This window comes from Ylistrum balloti, unplaced genomic scaffold (genome assembly GCF_031769215.1).
Source record: "Ylistrum balloti isolate Yb309-2 unplaced genomic scaffold, AGI_CSIRO_Ybal_v1 Utg370546, whole genome shotgun sequence".
NCBI lineage: Eukaryota > Metazoa > Mollusca > Bivalvia > Pectinida > Pectinidae > Ylistrum > Ylistrum balloti.
The window spans coordinates 225323-243724 of record NW_026782346.1 but is presented as its reverse complement, the minus strand read 5'-3'; the positions used below and the strand labels follow the sequence as shown (position 1 = coordinate 243724).

The 18402-nt window shown below is 35.6% G+C and overlaps 1 protein-coding gene across 1 annotated transcript; it reads left to right on the top strand.

Moving 5' to 3' along the window:
- The first annotated feature begins 1468 nt into the window (after positions 1-1468).
- LOC132556109 (uncharacterized) lies at positions 1469-15071 on the top strand. Its single transcript, XM_060220494.1, has 12 exons — positions 1469-1550; positions 5640-5956; positions 6814-7021; positions 7344-7462; positions 7673-7875; positions 8289-8457; positions 9809-9977; positions 10636-10733; positions 11608-11749; positions 12596-12678; positions 12958-13123; positions 13329-15071. The coding sequence occupies exons 2-12, from the start codon at positions 5663-5665 to the stop codon at positions 13448-13450; spliced, it is 1773 nt and encodes a 590-aa protein (XP_060076477.1). The 5' UTR covers positions 1469-1550; positions 5640-5662; the 3' UTR covers positions 13451-15071.
- Positions 15072-18402: the final 3331 nt, after the last annotated feature.

Genomic DNA, 18402 nt, shown 5'->3' with positions numbered 1-18402 from the left:
GGCTTTAACGAAGTAGGTGTGAAATATATATCAACTTCCCGGCCAGTAGGGGGCTTTAACGAAGTAGGTGTGAAATATATATCAACTTCCTGGCCAGTAGGGGGCTTTAACGAAGTAGGTGTGAAATATATATCAACTTCCCGGCCAGTAGGGGGCTTTAACGAAGTAGGTGTGAAATATATATCAACTTCGCGGCCAGTAGGGGGCTTTAACGAAGTAGGTGTGAAATATATATCAACTTCCCGGCCAGTAGGGGGCTTTAACGAAGTAGGTGTGAAATATATATCAACTTCCTGGCCAGTAGGGGGCTTTAACGAAGTAGGTGTGAAATATATATCAACTTCCCGGCCAGTAGGGGGCTTTAACGAAGTAGGTGTTAAATAAATAACAACATACCGGCCAGTAGGGGGCTTTAACGAAGTAGGTGTGAAATATATATCAACTTCCGGCCAGTAGGGGGCTTTAACGAAGTAGGTGTGAAATATATATCAACTTCCCGGCCAGTAGGGGGCTTTAACGAAGTAGGTGTGAAATATATATCAACTTCCTGGCCAGTAGGGGGCTTTAACGAAGTAGGTGTGAAATATATATCAACTTCCCGGCCAGTAGGGGGCTTTAACGAAGTAGGTGTGAAATATATATCAACTTCGCGGCCAGTAGGGGGCTTTAACGAAGTAGGTGTGAAATATATATCAACTTCCCGGCCAGTAGGGGGCTTTAACGAAGTAGGTGTGAAATATATATCAACTTCCCGGCCAGTAGGGGGCTTTAACGAAGTAGGTGTGAAATATATCAACTTCCTGGCCAGTAGGGGGCTTTAACGAAGTAGGTGTGAAATATATATCAACTTCCCGGCCAGTAGGGGGCTTTAACGAAGTAGGTGTGAAATATATCAACTTCCTGGCCAGTAGGGGGCTTTAACGAGGTAGGTGTGAAATAGATATCAACTTCGCGGGTTTCGAGTTGTATATACAGTCGATTGAACAAAAATAAAAATAACTACCAAAAGATCATATTGTGCATGGAAAAAGTTTCATCTCATTTAAAGACATTTTTAATTTTTTGTGTAAATTATACAAATACTGACAATAATTTGAAAATCATTCCATGTTCTCTGACGGTTACATAATAGCTGGTATCAGTTTTCAACAATCTATTTTTTAGTGTCATTCATTGCACGAGGGGAAAGGAAGTAATATAAACTCTAAGTTTGCTTACCCATTCCATAAAATTATCTTTATCTGGCAAATTGCTGATTATTGAATTAAATATTGTTTCAACTATTTATCAAAATCAACAACAAAGTGTTTGGTCAATGGTTAGGTACCAATGGTTCATAGAGTCCCGAAATGACATGGTCATGTCCCGAAACAACCCGAATGACGAACCGTATCGACTTGACACATATAATCCCGACGATACAGTACCGCGTTCGGCTCTATCAAGACACATGTGCTGTAAGCGTATTGAACTGGTCGCTGTGTTTGTGTCAGTATCTATTTATAGACCAGGGCACTAAACAAGTTGAATCCACAGATCCTGACCTCAAGGTACGTAATCCTTTATGCCAAATTTGCGAATTATGTTTGCATTTTTGCACGTGTTGTTTCGATCTTTGATTACAAGCATTGACGTTTTGATACACTGTTTGTACAAATATTGATGCAAATTAAAGCTAGCTGTGTACATTGTAAACAAAGATATAGGGTCCGATTGAGGCCGTTTCATATCGGGACAAATACCTTTAATTTGACAGTGCATATTCGTAGAACCGCGGGGTTCAAAGTCCTTGTGATACTGTGACATACGTATACCGCATAACATTGATAAAATGTCACATAATCAATATTCCTAACGAAGTGACACATATTCATAAACTGTATAACAGAGTACTGGGCCAGATCAGCTGGTAAGGTATGTACGAATTTCACTAACCCTCGTTAGTTATACCATATGACACGACCATGCATAACTTTATATAACAATTGTTTGGATGCGTAAGAAAACCTGACGGTGTTAATTACTTTCTACGGGAACATAGCGTCTGAATATTTCGCCTTATACCTTCATTAGGATTAATACCTTCCGGGATTTCGTTCTCGACCAAAGCAGTAAATAAAAAAGATAGCTGGAACCATTCGCCTAGATATAACGTAAACACTTGATATTATCACTCTCAGTACTTAACATATGTATTGTTAGGGATAAATTATGCAATTTAGTATACGTCCCTGCGGAGAAGGATGAATATTTTTATGTGTGTTCCTGTTTAATTAGTTGGTCATATATATATATATTGTATAGCATTCTGTTGTGTGTGTTTTGTACAATTCTTTGATAAAAGATGTTGAACATGATAGGAACATGATTATCAGTGCAGTGTTTAATGAGCGTGCATACTCTCTGAAATATGTTTTTAACAATATAACTCGTACCTATGTCTAGAAGCTATATCAAATATATTGTTGTTTAGTTACGTAACGTCGGGTGCATTCTGACAGTGTCTCGTTCCATGTTAATGGCCGTATGTATTAGCACTAGCATTCCTGAACCGCCTTCACGGTCACTGATCTAGCATTCAAGATAAACATTCCTACCAGCTGCAGTGTGTGGTAACTATCTATTTATAATAAGGCGAACAGGCGGGTAATGGACAAAAATGCACGATGCTTGACTGAAAGTGAAACTGACTCAAACGAGAGTTTGATTTTGTAAGACCAGATAAAACAATGACGACTTAATTTCATTGTCTGCTTTAATACATGCATCAACAGAGAAAAAGAACTGTTATCGATACAGGTACTATAACTAGTTTATCTTTCTAGTGTCAAAAGAATGTACAACCTGCTTACACAACAATGGAGACAGTAGTTTAATGTGACCCGACTTTTAGTGACCTAGTCCGGGAGGTATTTACCTAATCTCATTGACGTCAGTACTTGTCAGAGCTCGAGGGAATCCATATCAACAGGTGACTGACATGTTCACTAAAAGATTCGCTTTACATGTCCCTTCCCTAAGCCTTTGCTGATCTGAGGATAGTATTTTGTATTCTTTGCATTGGAGACATGTTAAGAAACCGATTTCAAAACACCAGCCCCATGCAAAATTTCCTAAACATATCTAGCCGGAGCAGTGTTGCGTTGAACCATTACGAGCAAACTTTCGAAGAAAACCTTTGGACACCATTAAAAAAGTTTACCTGACATACAATTATTTATTCAATACTTGACAGATGAGCGTGTCCTCGAATCAGCAAATAGAGTTTTAAATAGACGTATAGAAATATATTTATTGATTTGACAATTAGAAACCTTATATGTACAACAAAGATGCTGAAGGAATAAACAAACGTAGACTACAGAGAGAAAAAAATTAGACACAAAATGTGACGTCAACAAATATCGTATATCAACGTACATGTGATGGCCCGTTCAAAATGTCGACACGTTACGGGTGTCTTAAAGTGTACACATCAACTCGCCTTCACCTAAATGAACTAAAAGTCACACGAAGCAGTGTAAACACAGACCAAAATTCAAGCTAAATAACAGAACTAAATGATTAAGACAACAGTTGCTCTGAACGTTTTATGAAGAAATAATTTCTAATTAAAATACTACATTGTATTTGAATTAATGGACTGAATGTTTGCGGCAACAAATCGATTGTTCTCAGCTGTGATAAAGAGATATCTGTTTATATATAGGTCAACGATTATTTTATGTCGGAGCTGTTAAGATTTAAAATTCTTTCATCATGAATCCACTTCCCAGCTCGTCAGATTACATTTATAGTCATAAATGCAACCTGGGCGAGAGATATTCTAACTGACTTTTATCAGATTGAATGTATTGTCAGTATGAATGCAAGTAGGATGACAGATAAATAGAATGATTTCAATAGAATGATTGTATTTATTGTCAATATCAAAAGAGCAATGACGTTGCAAATTGAGTGTCATAATACCTAATTGTTGCACGCTGTAAAACATGCGTCATCCTTCACATTCTTTGTTTTCATAAATAGCAAGGTCTTTGATTCATGGTTTGGACAAAATGTCTGGCGGCAGATAAACCAACGAAACTTACTATGCAACATTTTGTTCTACCAAATGGCGCAGACAGAATGAAGAGTTATATATAAAAGGGCAATAACTCTGTATAGGGTGATGAGTGTTAAGTATATGAGGCCCCGTGTTCTAAAGAAGGGACTGAGACATCGAAACCTTTCTTGCACATCACTTATGATTGTAATACCAAAGCTTTCAATTCACACTGTACTGACTTCACCTCCTAGATAAACATAGACAGTCATTATGACCCAAAATCAAAGTAAAAAAGTGTCATTGACAGAACAGACTTGTTAAACTGTCGAGTACGGCCATTTCCCGGTCAACCAGATAACACGAGTCCATAAGTGAAGGTCGTTCACCTGACGGTTTATCGAAGGAATTCGTGGGGTGAGGCGATATAGATAAATATTTCATATCTTAAACAGAAAAACGGATTTGTATAGAAATCGTTAACCGAATATCATAATTGATACTATTCATGTCCAAACACACACCTGATTGAATTCTTATAGTTATTTAGAAGGAAACTTTCTGTAACACTTTGATATAACAGTCCGGTCTCCGCCTTGTGTCAGATCTTAAGTTTGTGACAATTCGTGATGTGTGAACCGACGTTTGCATATATATGGATAGGCATTCAGCAAGAGTTTTGAAGTCTATTGTTATTGACCGTGTATTTTTTTCAATATTTACGAACTGATAAAGAGGCTGTTTTGTTTTGTAACCTAAGGACATCTTTTGAAGGATATTGGCATTTTATGGTTTTGTCCCCGATAGCGGTATACAGTAGCCTATCACATTCGTCACGTGCCATATAGGTCAGAATCCATTCCAGACACCATTCCATCATGATAACATACCGTAATATTTACTTATTATATGTGAGTGATGGTCAACTCGCTATAACCACCGAAATCAAACATGACTTCTGAAGGCTTGTGATTAGATCTTACCTTACAACAATTTCATCTGAAACTCAACTCTCCTGATTCATTTCTTACATATGAGGACTTTCACTGTCTTTGAAATCGTGGTCATCAGTTATAAACACTCTACTTCATTAGCCAGTTTTCTACAGGAAGGACCAAAACTACGCTATATTAAACATATTGTGTAAAAGTCTGTTCCCTCTTAAATCGTCAATCTACCAGTATGCAGGGTTTGAGATAATAACGTAATAAGTGTTGTGTGTGGTTTTGGAGAGTTCTTACACCCAAAACCACCGAGATACTGAGTTTTGACATTAAACGTTTAATTTTTAATTTTTTGTTTCTTGTGAGTTTTCTTCGTGTCTTTTATTTGGTGCGATATTTCATGGATTTGTCGCCCTTGATTGTTGACTTCGGTATAGCTTCCCCCTTATATTATTGTTTGTAATACAAATATCTGTAATTGTCATCAAGCTAGTCCGATTTGCTGCTTCTTTTATTCATCTTTTCTCTTTGTGAGTTCAAAACAAGTGTGGAACGATAAAAACAAAAAGGTACCGCTCTTTCGCACATCATCAGCATGTCTGTTTGACACTTGGCTTTTTATATAAATTATCCTTTTCGTTTCATTCCAGAACGTTGGCTTCATATTTTCTTGATGGCATCGACAACCACCAAACTCACCTTTCTATCTCGAGGAGGATCACTACTACTGCAGACGTCGAAATCCTCTTCCCAAAATACAAAACATGTACATAGACAAGTTTCCCGCCTCTTGGCTACTCTCAGACGATCGGCAGTGGCAGAAAATGCTCATAAAAGGTCATTCAGTACCTCCAGTTCGACAAAAACTATTTTCAAGAGCAGTCTGCAAGATCTGGAACTACCGAAGAAACCTCTTGGCGAATATTTACTTCAAAAGTTTGATAATTTCGGCGACAAAACAGCACTGGTTTGTATGTTTATAATTGAAAAAGATATTGGAAAAGTTTCATGGTTCTTATATAATGATCTTATTGGGAAATATTCCTTTTCATTGTACGATATGAAGTTTGATGTTTTTTATGCTCATTGATGGAGGCGAGAACAAATGTCTATACAAAATTGATTCCCCTTCAGCAAATGAGACTTCAGACCAGACCAGGGACAGAATCCGTGCATTCTTACAGAAGAAGGATTTTAAAGACGTTCTATTTCCCGACCGTGCCCTATACCAGGCGATCCAGACCCACCGTTTATACAAAATTGAATCCCGTCACCTAAGAATGTTTATGAGAGAAATCAAGCGAAATCCAGGAATCCTTGCGGAATAAGAAGAATTTTGAAGGAGTTTCCGTATTTCCCCTGTTTGCGATCGAGACCCAAAAATTACTCTTAATTATTCAGGGATGCAATAGACCAAATTCGTACAAAAGCCGATCATTTTCATGGGAGAAGATGGCTATTAAAGAACTTGCTAAATGTCCCATTTCGGCTCAACCCCTAAGGCCCCAAGGGACTAAGAGAACAAGCATTTAAACAAAAGTTGTCCCTCTTCCCCAAGGATACTTGCTACCGAATTTGACGAAAATCCGCTAAATCCTTATGATAAGAGGCGATTTTAGGATAAATGATGACGGACAATGAACGATGAAGTACAAGGAACCGATCGAGGTGTTCCTGAATGATAAGCTTCGTTTGCTGAGTCGATGGCGCTTATTGTGGAAATCTCAAAACCATTTCAGTGATAATGATCGCTTATATAATTTACTATCAGTAATGGCAATTAGTATGAATTACACTGTTTCCACAACCTTGTTTATGTTCTAGGTCGACTTCGCCAGTGGCAAGACATATTCTTACCCTGAGCTTAAAGCAGCAATTATTCGTGTGGCTAGTGCTCTCAACAAACTTGGTTACAAGAAAGGGGACACGATGGCAATGTATTCCGTCAACAACACAGAGTACTGCATCCTTCTCATAGCGTGTGCAGCTTCTGGGATTATACTAACCACAGCCAATCCGGCGTACACTCCTGGTAGGTATCAAGCATTGTGTTGCTTCTGAAATCGTCCTTCATGAAATCAAAAGCTCCTAACCAATGGATTCCTGAACTATGGGTCTGTACGCGTGAATGAAGCTAATCTCTACGCATATACAGGGAAATATTCAATGTGTCCAGAACTGTTAGCTGCTATTAGATACAATACCTTCCCTGTTTAGAGCTTTCCCCCTCTTTTTATGTATAAGTGGTTATATGTTTTGATATTTCCTTTGATGTTTTACATAATCCAGTTGTTTCTTTCTGTCTTTCATACTTCAGTCATCTTAAATAGCTTGTTTAACCATTTATATTATAGCGGAACTTGTTCGCCACTTGAATCACTCTGGATCTACTAGTTTGGTTGTATTCGAAGCTTTAATGCCCGTTGCTAAGGCAGCTTTGGATAGTGACCCTAAACTGAAGACAGTCATCAAGGTACTTCTTAATATGTGTAAACTGAAAAATACAACTACTAAAGACGATTTATAATAGATCCTGTGTTTTAAAGTGCAACGAGATTCCAAATGTATAATTTAATCATTTCATATTAAAAACTAGTACTGAAACACACAAACAAAGTTAGAAAACCTGCGGAATAAAGGTTTATAAATAAAAAGATTCACATATATGAACACATCTTTACAGGAAGTGATAGTCATCGGCGAAGCAGAAGGTTGTCGTCCATTTTCTTCGTTATTAGAGGACGATGGCAAGTCATTTCCAGAAAATCTGAACATCGATCCGATGAATGATGTGGTAGTGGTGCCCTACTCCAGCGGAACCACCGGGCTACCAAAGGGAGTACAGCTTACCAATCATAACCTTGTGGCTAACCTTCAACAGTTCAGGTACAAAGTTTGTTCAGTAGAATTATATATAGCCTTGCACGTTATAATTCGTCTCTGTAAAAGGAATTAATGTGCACCGATTTAAAATATTTAATAATAATTATTTAATTAATTAATAATTAATATACGTGTCTTATTATTACACAGATTTGATTTTCGCGACCACATTAATCTACCGCAATAGCGACAATATCGCCCCCGCGAAATTGACCGGCTATACGGCAATTGCAAAAATATCGGCTTTGATATATGACGCATTCTCTTAAAATTGTTCGTTTTGATACAACCTCTTACAACTTTTAGACGGATAAATCATAGCCTGGTTTTGATTATTGACTGGCTAAGCTTGACTGATATTTATATTCAATGTTTTTGTCTTTCCTGTATCTAATTGTACAATATATCTTTGGAAGGCCAGTGATTAAGGTTACCGTGGAAGACACCAGTCTAGGAATTCTACCTTTCTACCACTGTTACGGTATGATCCCAGTCATGATGGGCGTGTTCCAGGACGGAGGAAAACTAGTAACTCTCCCGAAATTCGACCCAGTTATGTTTCTAAAGGCTATGTCAGAGCAAAAGGTAATTTTTTTGTCATGTTTAATACCGTATGGCTGATAATTTTCACGGGTTATAATTTTCCCGTTTTATAATGAAACGGTCGAATTGTATAAAAACGGATAATAAATTTCTAGATCTTGACGCATACGTGTCTCATTATTTCACGGATTAAATTTTCGCGATCATGTTAATGTAACGCAAAATACCGAAAATATCCCCGCGAGAGTAGCCCGCTATACAGTATATTGAATATTGAACTTTTTGTCTACTCGAATAAGGAAACACAGTCATCAGTGGATCGATGAAAATGATAGATCTAATTGAGTTATTTATGCATGAATATATTGGTATTTTCTGGGAATAGCAATGAATGTTCGAATAACCGTGTGGGAGGGCAATATAGGAATGTTCGATTATTCCTTTCCGCGATTATGAGATAACAACATATCGAAGATCTGTAGGAAAATCTGTTTATCATGAATGAAGTCATTTGTCTTTTTGAATAGAATATTGTCGGTTGAAACATATACGAATAATTAGCATTTTTACGCCTGTACACATCATCATGAAATTAATTAATTGAAATTACTGGTACTGTAATACACCCGATGGCATTTTCCGGTTGACATTGTAAATACTTTATCGACGATGATGTACTTTGTGACTCGTCAAGGCTGCATTTTTGACACGTTACGAGATAATTTTTTTGCCGGCTTCAACAAAAAAATATTGAGTGATCAATCTTTTAAATGCTAATTTTCGTTCACAAAACTTCGATTTGTTCTGGGTCTATCACATAGGACGCGAATGTACTGGATGCGGGTTCAGTGGTTACGCAAATACTGCAGTGAAACAATTTATAATTTGAAGTACTATCTATTGTACTGTAGAAGTCATTTATACGTTTCAGTAAAAACATGTGTACTGTTTTCAAAGGATTGAAATCTGATGATGCATTTGTGACTTCATTTCTTACCAGTTCACGTAACATAACATGTGTTTGGAACCGAATTCATCAGCAAGATAATTAGGTCTCGAAATCGAGCTGCTTTGTGCTAGTTTATTATATTGCAAACATATAAAAAAAAAATGTTAGACACTACTCTTTTCGGTACTGGTAAAACGTTACCGTTACTGTAGTGTGTAATTACAGACAGCCTTCTCACAGAAAGATCCACACGATGTGGAATATTGTAGGAACTGCGTGGTAAATATTCATTTTGTGCAAATACTTTTTTTGGCTGAACAAGGCAACGAATGTTAACGAGTGCAGTTGAGAATAACTCTACACACTAATTTATTTCGTGCTGAAGAAAGAGATTTCCATTTTACTAACTTGAAATAATACTTGCACATGACGATTTATTGCTAGGTAACCATGGCTCATATCGTCCCACCAATCGTCGTATTTATGGCCAAACATCCAGCCGTTTCACAATTTGACCTCAGTCATTTAAAGAGAACGGTGGTGGGTGCTGCGCCTTTAGGAGAAGCGATCACTGAGGAATTTACGAAAAGATTAAACGTTCCAGTAACGCAAGGTATGTATAGCATAAGTAATGTTACCCATGGTATCGATGTTTGGTATATTGCCTTCAAATCTGTCTGTTTTGCTGGTACTTTTGTTGAAAGACATCGGTAAAAACATCACAAATACTGTTAATTATACTGTTTGAGGAGAGCAACCCAGTTACTTGAAAGCAAGCCGCTGGACTGATCTCGAAGATATGAATGATGAATTTGTTTCCGTTATGATAAAGCTCGGTCATTTGTTTTGTTTGAATGCTTTCGTAAAACCCAACATTTGCGAGGCAACAAGGAACTAAGTGAGAAACATGTAAGAGGAATTTTCCCTGTCCAATGATGATGTGCCCTGATAAGTAATCTGATGGTTACTTCATTTCCTATATTAAATCATAAGTTAACGCAAACAGCCATAAAGACATTGTTTCTATGACTGGAAAATGAAAAGTGCATCGTTCAATAAAACAAATAAAAACACATGTAAATCGTGTTTGAAAAGAAACCCGTATTACGACAAACTTACGACGACATTTTTGAATTACTATCATCAGGAAAATGAAGGATGTTTGCTATAAAGAGTCCAATGCAATTAGCAACTGTGCTAGTTTAGTTTAGAAACAATGTACATACTATTGCGTTCGATAACCATTACCTGGATTTGTTTCGTTGTTTTAGGTTACGGTTTGACGGAGACGTCTCCAGTGTTAGCAGTTGATACCCTTCCTCCTAATCCAGGAACCACTGGTCGACTTTTACCTAATACAATGGCAAAGGTAAATCATACCCTTTTGCAAAACGTTATTTAATATAAACATAATTTTCAGTTACTCGCATAATTTTTATGACACATTTTTTCTTTTACATTTTCTCGGTTTACTTTGTTGTCTTGTCAGTTTTGTTCCTATCATGACTATTTGTCACATATTTCAAACAATATTTATTCATTTAACGCCGCGTGCTTCTTCAATTTCTACCGAGAAAGTGATGTAAGATTATCTTATTTTCCCCTTCAGTACTGCAATATTTTTCTCATTTCCTGATACTGTCAGTGATGGTGTTACCTTGATTGTGTTCGTTGTTACACTTTATCTGTTGCTCCACAATGTAAACAACAGTTAAGAATACATAATTAACACTAGTGGTTCCTCGAAATCAAAAGTCAACAGAAATGTATTTGTTATGGAAAATAACGAAATTTGAGGCCAATTAAAATATATTTTCTAGAGTCTAGTTTGATATTCTAATGTCATATATATATTTAATATAATTAAGTTGGAAAATTAATTCCTTACACATTTCATCAGAAAACTTTTAGTATCTAAGAGCATGTGATATCCTCTCATTGTTTTGTTGAGTTCATGTTCTTTTTGACTGGATTTTATCATTCTGTATGCGGACTAGCGCCGCTGTGGTCGAGATGTTAAGGCATCTGACCGTCTTAAGCAATGGCGCTCCATCTTTTGGTTACGGGATCGAGCCCTTCATGTGGCAGACGCCAGGTACTGGCCGGAGGTCGGTAGTGTTTCTCCGGGAGCTCCGGGTTTCCTCCACCACCAAAACCTGGCACGTCCTTAAACGACCCTGTCTGTTAGTAGGACGTAAACCAATAACAAACGTAATCATTCTGTATGCACTATATGCCTTTAGGTCGTCAATCCGGAGACGGGGGCTGAGTTGGGTATTGGTGAAACAGGAGAGTTGGTATTCAAGGGTCCACAGATAATGAAAGGTTATCTTAACAATCAGCAGGCCACAGATGAAATGATAAAGGATGGTTGGCTGTATTCAGGTATTATCTTGTTATGAAAATAATTTCTTATGGTTGTGTGATAAAGATTTATTTATCATTCAGCTCATATTATATATATAATAAAAATAAAGACGTCTTTTGTTAATTCGAAATAATTGATACTTTATACTTGCAGGAAATATTTTGTGTATTAAGCAAATAAAAGTGATCGACATTTATGTACAACTTATGAAATGTATTTACACACACAGTCAGTTAAGGGACAAATCATTGATACAAAAGACATCCATTAGGAGTGTCCGACTGATGTCAATGATATCGAATTCATAATGTTATATTACCAAATTTGTAAAGCGAGAATATTCATTTTAAAACAATACATCAATTAACTGAATTGTTGACTAATCATATACAAACGTACACATTTCCTTGTATAATCTATGGCTTCCGATCATATACATACAAACAAATTTTTACTAAATTGGTTCGTGTGCATTTTTAAATAATTTCCAGACAACGTTTGAAATAGTCTCTTTTTCCTTGGGCGATGTGAAATGGACTTTTTATGCTCGTTAGTTCGCCGTATTATTACTATATGGTTTAAGCTATATTTGAGAACGTGACATTACTTACTTTCATTGACCATGAGTTCCGTGATAGTTGTCGATGAAGCGGAAGCGACTTTCCCCTCTGGAACACCTGGTCTTATCCCTGTTCTTTTTCATTAGTCTTTTGTTAATAATTTTCCCTAATTGACATGTCGGTATTTTTTTTCTTTGTTTTTTATAGCTGTGTAGTAATCTCCGTAACAAGCAACCTAGTTCATTAATTGCAATTAATTAGACAAATTAGACAAAGAGTTAAACATTGACAATGTTACTGCAGGTGATGTAGGACACGTGCGAGAAGACGGTTGTTTAGTCATCACCGACCGACTTAAGGAACTCATAAAGTACAAAGGATACCAGGTAAGAAATGTTCTGTATTTTGTTTTTTAGAACTTTATAATATCGCATTATACATACAAATAAAATAGTCGGTTACATAGATGTAAAACGATGAAATAAAGGTATGATAAGTAAACGTTGAAATAAAAACGACTTATGCGTTTTAGAAATTATTTCAACAAGGTAACTTTTATATATATCTGTGTATATTTATCTATGGTGATATACGCAAAATAAATCACATTCAGTTTAGAAGGTATCTCTACTTATTCTTCACTTGCCTTGGAATTTTTACGTCAGGTTCCCCCGGCCGAGTTAGAGGATCTATTGCTCAAACATCCGAGTATTCAGGACGCGGCTGTTATAGGTGTCCCGGATGAGAATGCAGGGGAGCTACCCAGAGCTTACGTAGTGCCTAAGCCTGACCAAACACTGAGTGAAGAGGACGTATGCAAGTTTGTTGAAGGTAAAATAAATCAAACATACAGCTTTAATGAGAATGTTGTTATTTAAAAATAACAAGTTAATGTCAGCAATATATATAACGTACTTAAATAGATACGCTCAGCACAATACGGTGATTGCTTATGTATAATACTATTTATTGTAATTAAACAATTAAATGAAATGTACTGTTAATTAACTAATTAGTATTCATTTTGTTAATTTAGACAATGTATCAGCGTACAAAAGACTACGAGGTGGAGTAGAGTTGATGAAGGAAATTCCAAAGTCGCCATCAGGCAAAATCCTGCGACGAATTCTCAGGGACGAATTCAGCGCGAAAGTATGATGACGTGTCATAGATTGATAACATACATATTCATAAGAACATTTAGTATATGTCATTTTAGTTGTAGCGCCTTACATTAATGATATTTGTTTTTTTATTTATGAGAAATTGACATCGAAAAATGAAATTATCAATAGTCCTGATATTTCATGAAATTCTTTTCACAGAATAGGAAATGTTTTAATACACTGATAAGCTAGGCTCCAAAATTGTGAATACTTCCGTTTTAACAATAAACTTAACCAAGAAATAACATATTGAAATTTGCAAGAGTGTTGCAAGGGAAAGTAACATTAGACATATTAACCCTTTAGTATTACATTTTATTTGATAGAATATGGTATAGTATGACACATTATGATATGCGGATTACATTTATTCTATGGTTATCACATGCTAATTTTTGTTTTAATTTGTTTAAAATGGGATTACTTCAATAGCACACCAATAGAAAAAGTACCATTAGCTGTACATTAAGGAAGAACTAAATGAATGTTATTTTCTCATAATCTCTACAGCAAGGGGGATAAGTTATTTTGCTATGATATAACAAAAATATATAAGCAGTGCCTTTTTATACGTCCCTCATTATAATGCTGATGGAGTGATACATGTTACATCTGTGACATTGATAATTGTTTTGCAATCGATTTAATTTTGTATTTACTAATAGCCGTTTAAACGATGTTTTTTCAAGATTGCTATTGTATACTAAGTGTCTGTCTTCAAAGAAGGTTTAGATAATGAAAGTGGCTCTAAATCTATGGAAAAAAATTATTGTTTCAGATTCGAAATGATATATATCATTTTTGTTTTTAAGAACTTATTACAAGTTTCTTGAACCATTTCAGTATTTACAATTTTACTGTAGCATGCAGACATTTAACCACCTACGTCTTTGTGAGGAATAATGTAACTATAATTAAAATCATCCTAAGATGATATTGAGAGGGAAAATGTAATATATACTATTGTGCATCTTTAGTACGAAATATTGATCAAAATAAATGTTTTACCAATAACATTCTCTTAAATCCAATGATACGTATATTTTATTTTGCTATTACGTGTTTTTGTTTTACTTTTTTGTGTATATAAGAAATTCACACGAGTGTCATTATTCATTAATGCTCATGAGTGGTATATACACGTGTTTGAGAAATATGTAAGAGACATAACTTAGTTATGTACATGTAGACAAATTATCCGGAACACTTGGTCTTGGTGGGTCTCCATGTAAATTTTAGTTTCCTAGTTTCATCGAATCCGAGTTTGTATGAAAATGCTGCTGGCGTTTTCTTTCTGTTCTTACTTGTCGTTTATTTGTGTGTTTTTTTTTATCTAGCATTGAAGTATGTGAAGATTAACATAATCGTTACTTAGTATTAATTTTCTATAACCTCACAATGTTAATTTGTGGATAATATCAATTTTATAGATATTCATAAAGATGGCTAGGGGTACACAACATTGAGGTTTATAAATGTGCATATATAGATATATATGAAAATCATATTTTTATATATTTCATTAAAGCTAACTGTGTGAATGATATTGCCGAAGTGTGTAAACGGTATTAATTTTTAAAACAAATTTGTAGAATAAAGACGGTTAAATAGTCGGTTATTTGTTGATTGTTGATTAAAGTTTTAAGTCACTCTGTAACAAATGAATTGCTAACCTACCTGACAAGTTTAGTTCTGGTTCTGACCTATGACCGTTTTCGTTTACTCCGATATTTAGTCTGCTTATATCATTAGTATTACCTCATCAAAAGGAAGGCTTTTGTCCTTTTTTTAAGTTTCCGTCGTGATTGTCTATGATAATCTCAGAAACTGCCTCTTCGATTTCTATGAAATTCTACATACATACGCATCTGTTCAGTTGTGCGTTTTACTTTTCTTCTCCGGATTGCATATTCAAGATAGTTTTCATACAAAAATGGCCACGGGTATCAGACTCCTGATTGGAACAACTTTAAATATTGTCGGTTTTCCATCACATTTGATACCTAGGTCTGTCATAGGACAAAAATCACTATTATATCCCCGGTTTCACCTTTCAACAATATGGCTGCCAATTAACGGCCTTATGTTAGTCAGAATTAATATATCATTTGATTTTAAGGAAATTATCGGTTTATTAAGACACTACAAATTATTTAAGAGGCCCAGGAGGTGTTCGGACGTTTCTGATAAAACATGTGTCACATTCAAACGAAATGAGCGTTTATGATCATGCAAAATTGTACATTCGGCTGTTCTTTTTCGTTCAAGTATGGCCGTCAGAGCCTCTGATTGGCTAATTTAGAACCGGTTATAAGATTGAAAAGAAACATAGCGTCATCATTTTATGACAATATCGTTACATGTTTGAAACATTTCTCCCCATCCAAGAGTCATAGCCACAGAAAAGTAAATGTCTGAGGTTGTGAATGGTTCTAGATAGGTGTGTTATAATGAAAGGAACACAATGGTGTACTTTGATAATCTAAAAACAAACACTGCCGACCAAACTGTTTAAACTTCGAAACTTTGATATAATCAAAGGTGTATTCTAAGCTCTTCCAACCGATTGATCATTTATCAAACACCATCTGTGATGTGGACTATTATAAGATGCGGTGTCAGGTGATATTAGTCCATACGACGGATGTCATGTGTGATGTCAGGTTCTTCATGATAGTGCGATATGTAACAAGGTGACAAGAGACCACAGAACAGGAGCCAGTGTCTTTAAGGAACACCACAGGATGAATACCAAAGTGGTGTCAGAATCCTCATGATGGATGTCATGTTTGGTGACGGATTAATGTAAGGATTACCACAGGACGGATGTCATACGTAGTGTCAGAGTCCACATGATGGATGTCATGTTTGGTGACGGATTAATGTAAGGATTACCACAGACAGAACATTGTCAGCGTAGTTATGCACCAGGTACAAAATTTACCACTTGTATAATATGCAGTTCCATTCGTTTTCCGTATCTAGGTCAACGCTACCAATTCGTGTATGTACAAAAGGCTAGTGTTGTACCACAAGATATATATAGATTGAAAACTGATCAGACAATCGGTGCATTTACGTCTTAGTACCAGTTAGACGCACTTGTCCGGTTGACTTCAGAGCTAGCTAACAATTACAACAGGTAAGTCAATCTATCTTGATATAATCGTCCATAGTGATATACCTTTATATCGATAGCAAACTGATCCTGTCAAACCGATTATCTGCATCGATATACCAATGAACAGTATTACCATCTGTGTCCAAAATTTTGAAACAACTTTGAGTTTAACATTTGTGATGTCCCATTGTCATTTTTAACGTTATACACATTATTACCTGTTTTTAAGAATACATTTAAATACCAGTATCCTAACTTAAATTATACATCGTATATATTCTATATCCACCATGTTAGTCATAGAGAGTTATTTTGTCAAAACAAGTCGTTTCCGACACAAACAGGAAGATTTTATCGTAACGTAATAGGATACGCTTACAATATTCCCCTTAACATTACTGTTTTCAAGGTAAATATTGTAGTTTTAAAACTTTCCTACGACCGATATAAATGAAATATGTATTTATATACCTTATCGTCAACAAGAGGACAGATTAGACTTTAGAGTACAAGTAAAATAGTTCTTTGAAAGCTGTATAAAGGACGTTCATTTCGTCAATGCATTATGTAGGCTATGTTGACAGCTAAAATATGGCTTACATTTATTTTCAAATTAGATATACACATTGTATATTACAGCTTCAAGTTGGATATTTTGTACTTTGTGTTTTATTGTACGTGACCGTTCAAGTACAACGTGCTTTGAAATCGCTGTAGATGTGTTCATGCAACCTTATCAATGCATAACTCTCATAGTTTGAATTAATTACGTTGTTTATAATGTAAACTTCAATGTTTTTAAACTGTCAAAATTTAACAACATTGTCCATCAAGAAAGAAATATACCTTTGTTTATAAACTATTGCATATGACGGTCTAGGTATTATTACGTTACCAGACAGTCTATGAATAGGTGAGGTAACCTTAGGTCAATGCTGTGTCGGGCTAAACTGGCCTATTTACATATTGTAATTGGCTTTAAAACCCTAGCCTCGCTGTGGCTCATTTCAATGAAAATAGGACACTAATTAATGACATATCCGTGTAAAATTTATGTGAATCCGGATCCTGATTTAGTTCTCGTATATTTTTTTTGTATCTTAATAGCTTAAAGCAAGATGAAAATTATGGAAATCTAGATTTGACATTAACAAACAGATGACGGCCCTCAGAGATAGATAGATTGCGAAAATCTGCTCAAACACTGACAGTAGCGTGCAATACTATTTTTAGATTACGCAGGTAAAATGCACCGCATATATTAACTACATCATAATACGACATTTTATAAACATTATACAGACTATATCAGGAAGTTAAAAGAGTTAAAACATTTCCACGATATCGCCTAGGTTTGCGTGTTACAGTGACATGGATCTACTAGCACACGACAGGTATAATTAGAAAAGTGAAAACGCGTCCATATATGCTGATTAAAAACTCTTCTAAAAATATTCACTTCCTTGTAGGCCTATCTGATGTGGTTCGATACACACAAACTTTATACACACTTTCTCAGTGTATACGAGAAATGAACCTCTTGAGGTCAATAAACAACATTTTATTATATAGGTGTTGAAGATCATATCCAATACTTAGGTCGTGTCCTATGCAATACTATTGAATGTAGAAAAGATGTCGACTGCTGATCGAGATAGGTTGATAAAGACCACGATAAAATTTCCTGGACGCCATATGAACTCATTAAGTGTAATACTGGTGTCTGTTTAATTCTCATATATTGACACTATCAATAATTCGTCATCGTTGCCTATTTTATTTCTATAAGAACCTGACATTACTTGACTTGAACACCGGGTGTT

Bases quoted from the DNA above. Each gene is read 5' to 3' on its own strand.
- LOC132556109 (XM_060220494.1), top strand. From the start codon at position 5,663: ATGGCATCGACAACCACCAAACTCACCTTTCTATCTCGAGGAGGATCA. The intron at 7,463-7,672 runs GTACTTCTTAAT...ACATCTTTACAG, and splicing joins AACTGAAGACAGTCATCAAG to GAAGTGATAGTCATCGGCGA. The intron at 7,876-8,288 runs GTACAAAGTTTG...TATCTTTGGAAG, and splicing joins GCTAACCTTCAACAGTTCAG to GCCAGTGATTAAGGTTACCG.